General features: G+C 34.4%; 1 protein-coding gene across 1 annotated transcript; it reads left to right on the plus strand.

Moving 5' to 3' along the window:
* The first annotated feature begins 348 nt into the window (after positions 1–348).
* LOC149784848 (stabilizer of axonemal microtubules 3-like) lies at positions 349–14544 on the plus strand. The gene is made up of 6 exons (XM_089978413.1): positions 349–588; positions 2424–2612; positions 3430–3606; positions 7630–7850; positions 9314–9531; positions 13732–14544. Exons 1-6 carry the CDS (start codon positions 475–477, stop codon positions 13818–13820), a joined length of 1008 nt encoding a protein of 335 aa, XP_089834539.1. The 5' UTR covers positions 349–474; the 3' UTR covers positions 13821–14544.
* Positions 14545–15126: the final 582 nt, after the last annotated feature.

Raw genomic sequence — 15126 nt, forward strand, 5'->3', positions numbered from 1 at the left:
TACTGCCTTAGTGTTAATCTCGATTTTCTTCACCCGCCTCTCCGTCTTGCCGAGTAGAATATATATATATATATATATATATATATATATATATATATATATGTGTGTGTGTGTGTGTGTGTGTGTGTGTGTGTGCGCGCGCGCGCGCGCGCGTGTTTGTGAGTGTGTTTGTGTGTTCTAATCAAACTGTTTATAGCACCCTTTGATGTAATTTTATGGCAAATATCGCGGTACCTTTTAACTCCGCTTGTACTTCTAAACTCTATTTACGACGCACCAAATCGATAGTGTGTGTAACTCTTTCTACTAAATAATAGAGTTATATCCCCTGCAAACCCATAATTCCATGCGTGTTTGCATGGTTACGTATACACTCTGCTTTCGTATAGTATAAATATTGAACAGTAAATAAGGTTTTCTCCATCCTAATATACCAGGATTTAATTTTCTACTGGCCAGTATTTACAAACAATCATGAGTGAATTTAAGGAGCTTAACTATGAGCCAAGGCAAGACTGGCAGCAGACTTCAACTGGAGTCGGACACCAATATAGACCTGGCTATCATTTTCCCAGTTCCGAGTTTCATGTAAGTTTCGAAATATCTTCACAAACTGGAAAACTTGTATCCTTAAAACAAAACGAATTTATTATTCTGAGCTATTTCAGAAACAATTCTGATTGTTACGTTTGGTTACTATTCAACTGCTATTATAAGTTTCTTTCTTCCTTCTTTCACCTCATCACTCTTTTTTTCTTCCTTGCTAGTGGTAAATATCTCGCTCAGTGATGTTATTGCTACTAATGAGGTTATATATATATATATATATATATATATATATATATATATATATATATATATATATATATATATACAAGTTTTCTCTGACTTTTCTTTTTCATTCATCAAAGCCATGATTTTGCTGTCAAGCAGAGAACAACTTCTTGGTCTATGTATAATAGTGTTGACAGGATTTTATGTTCTTATGTAGTCTATTTGAAGGAGCTAAATCTTAATGTTTTAAAACAAATAACAGTTATCTGTAACATTAAGAAAAAAATATGTAAAAGGTGCATTTATATGAAATTATAAATTGGAAAGCATGCTATTATTACATGTGTAATCTACCATAAGTATTCAGATGAACATGTATAAATAAGAAAGTCAAATGAGCAATATTTCTTCTACTTAGCAATTGTCAAGCGTTCTTAATACTTACATGGTTCCTGCAGTCAAGGAAATCAAGGAAAAGTTTGTAAATTACAGAAAGACATGTTAAGGCCTTGAAAAGTTTTGATATTTTCAAAAGTCTTTCATAGTTTTGGAAAAGCCATGGAATTTGGTTATTTTGCATTATTCTGTCACACTGTCATTTGCCAACACAAAAGTTTTATTAACTGACCTAACCTTGATAATGGACTTGGTAGAGTAGGTTCCCATGAAACTTCATAGCTGGACTACATCTGGGGATATTACCACCATAGGTGGTTTTTCCCTTGAAGTGACTGAACCCCAGATCAATTCTGGATGATTACCTCTCATTGGATAGGTCTTTCAAGCCTGCATTCAATGTCAATAAAGCAGCCTGGAGTGCTTGTCTAAACCCTTGAAGCTAGCAGGAATGAGAAACTTTCTGGTATATGGTGCCTAGCTTGCTCAAGAGATTCTGCTGACAGTGGTAGCTTGACTGCAAAATGATCGAACATTAAAGTGAAAGGTATCAGCTGCAGTCACCAATTCATCAAATTTCCAGGGAAAATCTTCCAGTAGTGGTAGGTAGCTGACCTAAGATATTTTCCTGGCAGTGATATCAAATGGTGACTATTACTACCGGCAAGAAGAAATCTGCTCCATGACAGTGAAGAAAGAATTTCTTTCATAGAATGTGTATTGTGTAAATAATGTTGTGTAAGTAGCATTGATTTTGAATTTGCCTTGAATGACCTTTAGATACTAAATGGTCTGTCCACATCCTGCCCATTGGACATTGACCTGTGAGAACATTTTTCTTGAATTATTTAATTTCTTGAACTTTTCTGCCTACACCATGTACCTTTGAATAACTTGCCCTTCTACTTGACCTTTGGATAATCCCCTGCCCCCCCCCCAACAATCAAGACCAAAGTAAGATATTTTTCCTTTGCATTCCTCTTTCAAACATTTTTTAAAGACTAAAATCCATTTAAAAGCAGCAGCTTAACAAGCATACCATTGTAGTACTGTTTGTTTTGTGAGTTAAAATGATTAAAAATATGACTAGAAATTTTATGTTTTTATGTTTGGTAAATATTAGAGATTGTAGATTTATGTATTAAGTACTATTAAAATTGGTAAAAAGGTCTTGGAAATGTTTTGGAAAAGTCATTGAATTTCATTTATTTTTAAAAATCATTGCTTAATTTATGAATTCTATTCATGTACAGGCCAACATAAGGGAACCAGTACCTCCACCACTGGCACAGATGGATCAAGTTACAAAGGACCAACATTTTGAAACCACCTATGGTAAAAGCCATGACACAAAGTATCCAACTACAGTCTACTCAAATCCAATTTTCAAGAAGGCTCCAGGTCATTGGAAAGTAGATTATGTGAAGGATCTAGCAGAGAAGGTAAAAGGATTCCATAGTTTGCACTTCACATTTTAGACTCCATTAACCCAATGGCAATGTAATAGTTTCTTGTTGATTCAGACATTAGAACAACTTGCGTTAAGTGAATGACTTGTGACCAATATGTGGTCTTGCTTTACATTTTTCTTCCCTATATGTGCATATGACATGTACACAGTTTTAAGAATCATGCTGTGTAATACAAGGGATCATTGAGATTTTCATTTTGAGAGATGACTCTGAATTGTGGTGTAGGAACTTAATTTGCCACTAGATCCAAACTTTTTGTTCACATCAGAACTCATCGAAACTGTTATATTATCAATGACTTTATACTAACTGTAATACCTGGACTGAGAATCGAAAAGTTGCAAGGTGATTGTTTTCCAGTGCATATGCTTAGACAGTCATGGTAATTTTTGGCATACACTGTTTGCAGTTCCATTTTTTTTATATAGCTTTATAGAATATATGTATATGGATTTGTTCAACATAGGAAGTACTGGTAAATAAATGATATATCACGATATACTGCCTTGTAAAGTAAACCATTAGAAAGATATTCTGTCGCATATACACTGCTGATGACTAACAAGAACTGTCAAGGATTTTAATATGATACTCTTGTACTTTAAGTTTCATCAATATTTTAATGCATTTATACAAAAACTTAACATGCAAGTTGTAAAACTGCATTGAACCTTTTCCTTAACATATATCGCTGTGTGTGTATGTATGTATATGTATATATATATATATATATATATATATATATATATATATATATATATATATATATATTCCTGCTGAATTTCAGCTTGACAAAGGTGGCTGGAGAAAACCACTTACAACAGGAAATCAAATGAGTGAGACTAGAGAACAATACTCAGCCCCACCTGGTATACGACAAAAGTATCACTTTGATGATGCAGCTGGTCTTGGTTTGCCTCAACCATTCAATCTGAAAGATCACCATGTTGAGGGTCCATCAAAGGTATTTAAATCTCAGCTTAACAGGATCTTCAAGCCATATAATAACCTAATTAGCACTGTCCCTGCAAAAGATATCCATGCAAAAAATGGAAACTAATTTAAAAAAACATTAAGCAGAATGTATCTTGCATGTGATGTTGATAGAAAGTAATTTTTATTTCCACATAAAATTTACCATAAAAACAGAGAAGCATTTCTTTCAGAAAAAAACAAACTTTCCTTGTCTGTTATACAGTACTTATGCAGCGATAGACCTAGATGATAGATGCTTGATTACAGACCCAACCCCCACTTTCGTAAAACTCTGACAAGATTCCATTGTCCAATCATAAACCCAACTTTGCTTTTAGAAATACAAGAGTCCCAAGAAGGGAACTACTATCTGAAAAGAATTTCCAGAAATTTAAGATTTTTACGATTTTTATGAGTTTTTTGGCCAAGTGCTGAAACCATATCAGATATTCTGAGTGACAAGATTTTCAAATTAGTCACTGTGCCAGCCAAAATATTGGATTGAAGATTGGTACTATTTTCATTTAGCACAAACTAGACACCATTAGAAGACTTTTGGTGAAAAACCCCATGCCAATTTGACTATCCGTTTAGAAGAATTAGTGACATGAGTTTTAATATGTTCATTGTGGCTGCCATATTTGATGTCTTTGGCATGACATTTTCATTTAGGACTAGCTAGATATCATATAATATCTTTTAGTGGATATGTTAGTATGACTATACATTGTGGAGATTAAGTAGCAGAAACAAGATTTTCAAAATGGCCACTACAATGAGAAGCCTTCTTGATCAATATTCTGTGTCGATGTGCGGTCTTTCCATTCAGAAGGAGTAGAGATACGTTATTTTTAAGATGGCTGTATTAGCAGCAATATTTGAAATAAGAATGGCACCATCTTTATTTAGGACCAACTAGACTAAACAGATATTTTTAGAAGCTAGAGCTTATGGTCAGCATGTTGTCTGTTGTCCATCTATCGTTTATTATTTAGCACAAATTTGCTATCACTACTCCTAACAAACAGCATGGGGAATTGCCATGAAACTTAACATGTACACTAATCCCAAAGTATAATGGTCCCAAATGAAAATGGCATCCACTATTGCCATTGTAAAAATTTTGTTGCTACTTCTCCTAAACAGAGGGTTCTATCAATATCGGGTTTTCACTGAAAGACTTCTTATGACATCTGGCTGATCCTAAATGAACATGGTGCCAATCTGACCTCGATATGGCACCATAGTGGCCATCTTAAAAATCTTGTCACTGCTACTCCCACAGAACAGAAAGTCTTCCAATGATACCAAGTAAGTCCTAAATGAAAATGGTGCTAACATTAATCCAATATGGTTGTACAGCAGCCATCTTGAAAATGTTGTCATTATTCCTCCTTCCGAAGGGAATGTCATATCGACATGGGGTATTTACCAGAAGACTTCTCATAGCATCTAGTGGAACCTAAACAAAGTCATGCTAATCTGACATCCATTATGGCCACAATGATGTCCATTTTGTAAATCTAGTTGTTACTCCTCTGGAATTCTGACATCCAATATGGCCACAATGATGTCCATTTTGTGAATCTAATTGTTACTCCTCTGGAATGGAAGGTCATAATAACATAGAGTTTTCACCAAATTACTTTTGATACCTAGTTAGTCCTAAATAAAAACGGTGCTGATATAACATCCAACATGGCCATCTTGAAAATGTTTTTATCACAACTCTTCCTGAATACATGTTCATACAGACACAATGTTTTCACTAAAAGACTCCTCATGATATCTAGTTGACCTAATATGAAAATGGTACCAATCTGAACTCCAGTATGGCCACCACAGGAAATTCTCTTCTGCCCGCAAAACATCAATCCCTTTGGGGACTCTTGCTAGTTCACAGACCAGAAAAGCTTATAGGATGGCCGGTTGTCAGACATCTGTCCATTAATTTGCCCAAATTTGTTATTGCTATTCCTCTTAAACTACTAAGAGGATTGCCATGAAACTAAACAGGCACATTCCTTCCTTGGTATAGTTGGTCCTAAATGAAAATGGTGCTGATCAGATATCCAATATGGTGTTAAGTGTTTAGGCTCTTACAAAATGTAACAAGAAAAAAGTGAAGACAACAAGCTTTGTAAAATTTAACAAATAATTTATTTCCCTAGAAAAGCAGGTAAAAATGAGAAAAAGAAGAAAGAACTTACGGTTCTACAAGTCAAATCCAAAAATAATCCAAGAATTAAAAAAACAGAAGTACTAATAATAAAAATTCCTAATGAAATTGAGTTTGAATCCAATGAAATCCAAAATGGAAGGTGATGACATGTGCTTTGGTCAGCATCATACTGATGTGTCAATGGTTCTTTGTTGAATCACAGAAAATAATATTCCAGTGTTTGAATTCTGTGTAAATTTTGATAACTGTCCTTGTCCAAGAATTAATTTAGAGTACAAGTATTTCCAGAGAAAATTAATCTCTTGAAATCCAAATAAATTGAAGAAAATAAAATAGTTAGCACAAAACTGGCCACAACATAAAACACCTTGTCTTTTCCAGTGTTAAGGCAAGTAATGACTATTCTTTCTCAAAACAGCAATTATAAATCTAGCTATGATGCAAAACAGATGCCCGGATGTGGGTCAATCCACTGGAAAAACCTAATTGATACATGTTATTTGTCACATGCTTTAAGTACAGCCTCAATTTCACTTTATGAATCTTACTTTGAGAAAGAATACAAAATAAAATATTTAAAAAAGTTGTTTACTTCAACTCTTACTGGTTCTGAATCAAGGTCAGGAATTTGGTCAGCATTAGATACAATGTTTCTATAAAGTTGTTTAGATCAACAACAAAAAAATCAGTCAGAACTGAACTCTATTCCAGTAACTAAAGTTACATTACAATAGCATGTAATGGTATATTTAAAAAAATTTAAACTAGCAAACAAACAATAAAATTAAATCAACTATAAATTAAATCAAATATACATTACAAAGTCCACTTGAGCATTCAACTTGAAAATCTTATTACTGCTACTCTTCCTGAATGGATTGTCATAGCAGCATGGGCTTTTCACTAAAATACTTCTTATAATGCAAACTAAGTTACAAATAGCACCATGGGATTTTCACGAAAAGACTTCTTATAATGCAAACTTGCTTTTAAATAGCAACATGGGCTTTTCACTAAAAGACTTCTTATAATGCAAACTAAGTAATAAATAGCACCATGGGATTTTCACTAAAAGACTTCTTATAATCCAAACTCGGTTTTAAATCAAGACGGTGCTAATCTGATGTCCAAAATGCCTACCATGCCAGCCATCTTGAAAATCCTTATTGCTAAGCAGGGAGTCATAAAATCATTGGGTTTTCACCATGAGACTTTTTATGATGTTCAGTGGATCCTAAAGGGGCCATCTTGAAAATCATCATGTTGCCACTCCTTCTGAATGAGTGTATCATATTACTCTGTTGACACCAGGAAACTATTTTTAATCTGTTGTGTCTGCACAAATTATTTCTATATATCTGGTCATTAAGCAAAATGAACTTCATACAGCTTATTAAATTTTTCTTTATATACAAAGATTACATAATATTTATTAAGTGATATATCAGTTGCACATTGCCTACAATGCATGTCATCAAAGCACTGATAACACTTAATTTGACAATCAAAGCACTGATAACACTTAATTTGACATTCAAAGCACTGATAACACTTAATTTGACAATCAAAGCACTGATAACACTTAATTTGACAATCAAAGCACTGACAACACTTAATTTGACAATCAAAGCACTGATAATACTTAATTTGACAATCAAAGCACTGATAACACTTAATTTGACAATCAAAACACTGATAACACTTAATTTGACAATCAAAACACTGATAACACTTAATTTGACAAAAATTTACTATTTATGTGTGACATAAAATCCTAAATTGTTTTTGTTGATTTAATTATAATCACAAATTATCTTTTTATATTTCTAGTATGGACAGGGCACAACAGAAAATCCCAAACTCAAAGGAGAACCATTTTATGTCAGAGACAAGGGAATATTACGGCTCCTGGACCCCTATCTTTCAACAACACACAAAGATCATCGATCTTTCCACCCAGACGAACAAAAGAAGTACCCTAAGAAAGACATCGCCACCTACTGGGAATGTGAGGAATATCCAAAAGCATGGGGCTTTGGCTTGAAACACAAGTAATTAATTATTAATTTAATTATACTCTGAACTTTTGTATAATTTTATGTCAGTTATACAAGTTCATACAACTTATAATAATATTACTTGGGGCTCTGATATGGAAAAAACTGGATAACACTGAAAAGTAAAAGGTGTGATTTGTAGTATTTAAATCATTTCCAGAACTCATAGAGACATAAATTACATAAATTCTGTTATTAATATTCCAATGATACTAATAATAAGATTTAGTAGTGGTTTTCATTACCAGTATATACTTAAGTGTTAAATATAGATTATTACTGATGATATACTTTTCATATTGGTTTAATACCTGTATTTTCACAAGTGAAAAATATTACCTTATATTTTCACATGTGAGAATACAAGATTTCCCATCATGCCATGCAACATTAGTGTCTACCTTTAGAAGTCATACTTGCAGGGAAAAAGATCATTTTGTGAACAGTAATAAAAAGAAACTGCATTGCCTTTTAGGCATGAAAATTATTTGTTGCCAGAGATTCACCACCACTTGCTTCTTTACAAAGCGAACTAAAATAGTCATAAATAAATTTTATAAATGGTCTTCTTATGTCAGGAATAGAGAATGAAAAGATTAAATGACATAGCTAAGATGCCAGTATACTGAATAAATAGGAAAATATATATCACATATACTTGCTTTACAAAACAAGTCCAACTGCAAAGAAACACAGACCCTGACCTGCCATAAAATAATGTGCCAGCAGATCTGGGTCTACATTGTTCTACTGATTATTTCTAACAAACTGCACCAATCCAAATATACAACAGCAAATCTGGGTCTAAATTGTTCTACTGATTACTTCTAACAAACTGCATCAATCCAAATGTACAACAGCAGATCTGGGTCTACATTGTTCTACTGATTACTTCTAACAAACTGCATCAATCCAAATATACAACAGCAAATCTGGGTCTACATTGTTCTACCGATTACTTCTAACTAACTGCACCAATCCAGATATACAACTGCAGATCTGGGTCTACATTGTTCTACTGATTACTTCTAACAAACTGCATCAATCCAAATATACAACAGCAGATCTGGGTCTGTGAAGTTTGCAGTTAGATGTGATATTTCTATAATAAATACAGATAGTAGTGACGAGGTAATTGTATTAATTTTTAGTTTTTATCTCATTTAAGAAATTAAATATTGAAAATCAGTACATATTTCCCAATACTTAAAAACTTAATTCCTGAAATTGTTATTATAATATCTACAATTTAAGAAACACTTTAACAAAAATATCAGTGGTACTTCTCTGCTTGATACATTTCATAGCAAGTTAATACTGGATATTTCAGTGTGAGGTACAAAAACATATTTTAAAGAGCAGTGCAGCCACAAGAAAAAATATATTTTGTCAGCAGTTCAAGCATTATTATGGAATGAATATATCCAAAAAAGTTAAGTAAATATTTTTCTTTACAGCCCCCTTCCGAAAGATACAGTCCCGCGGGAGCCATTACCAATGAGGGATCCAACTTTCTTTACAACAAGAACAAAAATTCCACGTCCTCCTAAAGCTCTGATCCCTGTACCTCATTCTGGTCTTAAGAGCCTCAAGCAAGACTCGTACACATGGCCATCTGATGTAAAGAGAAAGGAGGCCATGTTTTGCCCAGTAGATACTCCATTCACTCTACCCAGTAAGTACATGCATACAGACTCTTCCGTAAAAGTCAACAGCATATGAAATGAGTTTAAGAATTTATAAGATTTTACATAAAACCTTAGAATAGTTTAGAGACTTTGGTTGTTTTGTTGTTGAACAGGGTGAAAATAAGACAATTGATGGTATTAATCCTTGGAGAAAATTGATTTCTTCATAATTTCTTCATACACAGGATAGAACCAGTACATCAAATCAGTAGATTTCAAAATTTAGATTTTTTCAACATAACTTTTGTTAAAATAATCAAAATACTTAAGTGTTTCTGCCAAACTAATTTGTTGGTTGGTCTCTCTTTTTTTTATCTCACTTCCATCATAGGCTACCAGTTTTTAATCAAAGACTCAAAAGCCAACACAGACTACTTTGGATCCTTTTACTAATTATGAAACCTCCAAAAATATCCCACCTTCAGCTTTAAGCTTCTCAGATTCCAACAATAAGGTAATCAATTTAGTGTTTTGTAACATGTTGGCAATTGTTTAACAATTCTTAATCAATCCAGCCAACATTGCACCAGTCACAGCTTATGTCTGTAATGAGTGGATTGAAGGCATGAAAATAGTTTTTTTCACTTATTTAAAGACATTTTTTCATTATTTCATCTATTAATTTTTTGAAAGGTTTTTCAACTATAGAACAATATGTCTGGTAGAGTACCTTTAAAATGGGACTTTTATCAACCAGAATGATGGCTATACCTCTTGTATTTGAGAAGAATGCTCTTCTCACTAACTGGCATAGCTACTTAACTTGGATTATTTTCTCCCTGAAAAGTTCTATATTCTAAAGATTTGAAATTGTAGCAATATGTTGTTAAAAGTGAGCAGTGAAAAACTTGTCCAACCTACAAATTTATGCCTGTAAAAATTTGATTAGGAGTCCAATGTTGAAACCTACCTAGTTGATTTGGAAATGGGTTCATCAATGTTGAAACCTACCTTAGTCTAAGTTGATTTGGAAATGGGTTCATCAATGTTGAAACCTACCTAGTTGATTTGGAAAAGGGTTCATCAATGTTGAAACCTACCTAGTTGATTTGGAAATGGGTTCATCAATGTTGAAACCTACCTAGTTGATTTGGAAATGGGTTCATCAATGTTGAAACCTACCTTGTTGATTTGGAAATGGGTTCATCAATGTTGAAACCTACCTAGTTGATTTGGAAAGGGGTTCATTTAAATATAATGCTATGCTGACTGATATATGCCTTGCCCAGCAGCAAAGGTCAGTACTCTGCATTGTTCAAAGGTCATTTCTCTGCACTGGTCAATGTTCAGTTCTCTGCATTGGTCAAAGGTCAGTTCTTTGCATTGGTCAAAGGTCAGTTCTCTTCATTGGTCAAAGGTCAGTTCTCTGCATTGGTCAAAGGCTGATAACACCTTTCAACCTTCCAGACAGTCTTAAGGGCTTTTTGAGACTTACAAAGTGTTTTCTTTTGTTATTGAAGCATTTAATACAATTCCAGACAGTCCAAAATAGGGCAGTATGCCAGTACATAGCATTGTTGTATAGCACACACACACATGTGCACACACTCAGCTGTGCATGCACACACACACACACACACACACACACACACACACACGCACACACACACATATGCACACACACACATACACACAATCACAGCCACAAAAACTTTGAATAAAACGAGAGTTTCTGTCCTCAAAATACACTTGAATGTGGAATACAGTATTGTCAGTGTTGACTGTGCCACTTGAATGTGGAATACAGTATTGTCAGTGTTGACTGTGCCACTTGAATGCGGAATGCAGTATTGTCAGTGTTGACTGTGCCACTTGAATGTGGAATACAGTATTGTCAGTGTTGACTGTGCCACTTGAATGCGGAATGCAGTATTGTCAGTGTTGACTGTGCCACTTGAATGTGGAATGTAGTATTGTCAGTGTTGACTGTGCCACTTGAATGTGGAATACAGTATTGTCAGTGTTGACTGTGCCACTTGAATGTGGAATACAGTATTGTCAGTGTTGACTGTGCCACTTGAATGTGGAATACAGTATTGTAAGTGTTGACTGTGCCACTGTCATTAGTTGATTGGAGTGTCGGAAGACACAGGTGTTGTTAGTGTTCAACTTTGCACTCATAAGAAATTGGATGGTACCATTTAAACTTCCTCAAAAATCTTGTGGAATTTTTCTGCAAAATCAAAATGGTCTTTCTGTATATTGCCCAATGTAGGGTGGTGTTGTATGTTGCTGAGAGAACAGGTTTGGCACAGTCAGCAGGAAAAGAGGATTCTGTGGAACTTGTCATGTAAATTACTCCAGAATGACTCATGTCTAAATGGTGTTTGTGGTATGTGTAAAATGTGCCCTTGCTACTGAGCTTCACAAAGTCAGGAGTTCTGAAAATTGGTTTTGCTGGGGTTTGTTTGTTTCACAGACAGCTCATCTTACCCTGAGTTACACTTACATTAAGACTTTTGTCTTAAAAAATGAATCACACTGGCATAATGTTAGTTGACCATTCCAATATAATCATGTTCTGCATTTATTCAAAGAGTAAATTCAGACTTAAATGAAATGTTGCAGATGATCACACCATCTTTAATAAAGATAGACAGCTTACACATTTTATTCAAGACAAAAAAGTGTAATAACTTTTGTTTTTTCAACATAGCTAAACTGATTTGCCAAACTTGAGATGAATTGGGTTGTTCCACTTTTCAACACAGCTGAACTAATTTGCCAAACTTCAGATGATTTGGGTTGTTCCACTTTTCAACACAGCTAAACTGATTTGCCAAACTTCAGATGATTTGGATTGTTCCACTTTGTGTGCTTTACCTATGCAGATTACTCCTACATCAGTGCTCAAAGGAATACCAAACAAATCACCTTCAGTTGTCAGTGGAATGGTGATTGTTCACTGTTTTACCTTATAGTCACATCTGTGACAAAAAACCATCCAGGGGTGACAGTACACCATAAGCATTAAGTGTGAAGCTACCAGAATATGAATCATTACTGTTTTCTGTTTATACAGGGTATGGGCACATACTGCATTGTTAAGAAACTTAGGTCATTCTTTGGGTTTTTTTGGTAAGATTTACTGAAAGTTTTGGTTTTTTTCATGATGGTCTCGGGGCTTTTGGGAGTGAGTGTGTGTGTGTGTGTGATTTGGATTTTTAACGTAGCTTTAACATTTTTTTGGTCATATCACTGTGATGTCTGCAGTGTGGCAGTCTATAGTGATGTCTAGCACTGGGGCATCATTCCACAGACATGTAGCATAATGTCCCACCCAGTCACATTATCCTGATACCATGAGGCTGACCAGTCCTAACAATAACCTGTCAATGATAAGTGCCTAGTGAGGCAGCTGTAAGTACCATTTTTATAAGTCTTTGGTATGACTCGGCCAGGGTTCAAACCTGAGGTGGATGCTCTAACCACTAGGACACTGGAGCATTTGGGAGTAAAACTATGCATTACATGTGACACATTATGATCTGGCAGATATGCAATGCATAAAGTATAATATTTGCAGTTTTCCTGTTTGTTTTGGAGTGTATGAAACAAACATTATGAACAATAATCACCTCAAGATGCCATATGTTGCTGACAAGTGTAACAATATTATTTTCAGTGGAATAAAATGTTACAAATTTGTAAATTTTACTAAATTACCTGCTTTTTTATTGAACATTCTCCAGATATGTGTGTGTGATATTTAATGTAACAATTTTTCAGTCATATCACTACCATGTCTGCAGTATGGCAGTTTATAGTTATGTCAAACGCTGGGGCATCATGTCACAGACATGTAGCATGTCCCACCCAGTCACATTATTCTGACACCAGGCTGACCAGTCCTAACACTAACCTCTTAGCACTGAGAACCTAGTGAAGCAGCTGTTAGTACCATTTTTAAAAGCCTTTGGTATGGCTCAGCTGGAGTTCAAACCCATGACCTCCCACATCCAAGGTGGACACTCTAGCCACTAGGCCACCAGAATGGTCTCGATATATCTAACAGGCATCATATATACATCATATTACACATGTATGCTTTATGTACTTCATTTTATTTAATAATATTAAGTGAAATTAGTTTCCTTTTCATAAATTTGGAAATTGTATACACAATAAACGTTTGCAAGTGAAATTAAATAATTTCATTAAATTTTATTTCTTTTTTGTCATTCCAGAGCCTGGTACCAAATCTACGATGACAGCACCCAAAATGTACAATACTGAATATCAACATATAGGCAGTAACAAGCCCATCATTGTATGAAAATGTGCAGCTTCTGGCATTTGCAAGTTATACATTGAGGAAAGGGAGGCAACTGGTATTAAAGCTGCATTTCTTGAAGAATGTGCTGATATTTCATCCAAGTCTTCGATATGTGTGTGAATAGTGTGAGAAACAAGAAAATACAATTGCACATTTTGTGATTATCAACTGTATACCCATACCATTTATCTCAGTCATCACACTTTTTGTTTCTGGTTCTTTGATGAACATTTTCTTATAACATTTTATGAATAATTATTTTATATAATAGAAGGGCTTCATATGAAAGTATGAAATAGTAATTTTTATTTGCAAATACTTTACTGCTCAACATAATTTTCTCTGATCTTATGAGAATTATGAAGCTTTTACAGTTTTGTATGTAATTATTTTCTTCAAAATATGAAGCAAATATAAAATATATAAAAATATAAAAGGAAATGCAAGTTGTTAGATTAGATATCACCCTTTCGTAAAAGACTGTGATCTCAGAAGATGAAGAAAAGATCATCTCATATTGAATTCCTGTTTGATATTCATATGTACACATGCATTTGCATCAAACTGTCACTTGATCCAAGAGTAGCCAAGAATGCGTCCATCACATGTATTGTGCATGCAGTATTCATGTACCCTTGCAATTGTAAGCAGCACAAACTGTAGTTACCTGCTTCCCCTCCCCCCACTAAACTGTTTTTTTTTCTCAATAAAATATTTAAATGATGATGTTGATGAATCTCTTATGTTATCATTTTTGTTATTATTATAGCATCAAATGAGTACAACTGGCAATACCATTTTAAGCCTTTGTGATTGCGATTTGACTCATTTATAAGTCTAGTACGATTGCAAACACCCTACATCCAGGTCTGCCATTGCATAATTTGCTGTCAAATCAGAGTCTATTTTGCTTATTCTACTCATTACTTGTAACAAACTGTATAGACCCAGATGTGCCATTGCATAATGTGCTGTCAAATCAGGGCCTTTGCTGTTTGTTCTACTCATTACTTGTAACAAACTGTATAGACCCAGATCTGCCAGTACACTGTGTGACAGCAAATCTGGGTCTATGCCTTTGCAAGCGGAAAGCAGAAGACCTCTTTGTAACCTCAAACCTTGATTGCCAACAGTCAATATCAAGGATTACTTCCCTTTCATATGTTGTGTGAGAGAGAGAGAGAGAGAGGTATCTTTAAATGAAAAAACATTCTGACTGCATTGAATTTCAATAACAAGTGCAGATTTTGCTCTTAATAAGACTTGCTGGTCATTTGTTGACACAATATACCCAGCCAATCGGTTG

The sequence above is a fragment of the Sinohyriopsis cumingii genome, chromosome 13, assembly GCF_028554795.1.
Source record: "Sinohyriopsis cumingii isolate HCF-2022 chromosome 13, ASM2855479v2, whole genome shotgun sequence".
Lineage (NCBI taxonomy): Eukaryota > Metazoa > Mollusca > Bivalvia > Unionida > Unionidae > Sinohyriopsis > Sinohyriopsis cumingii.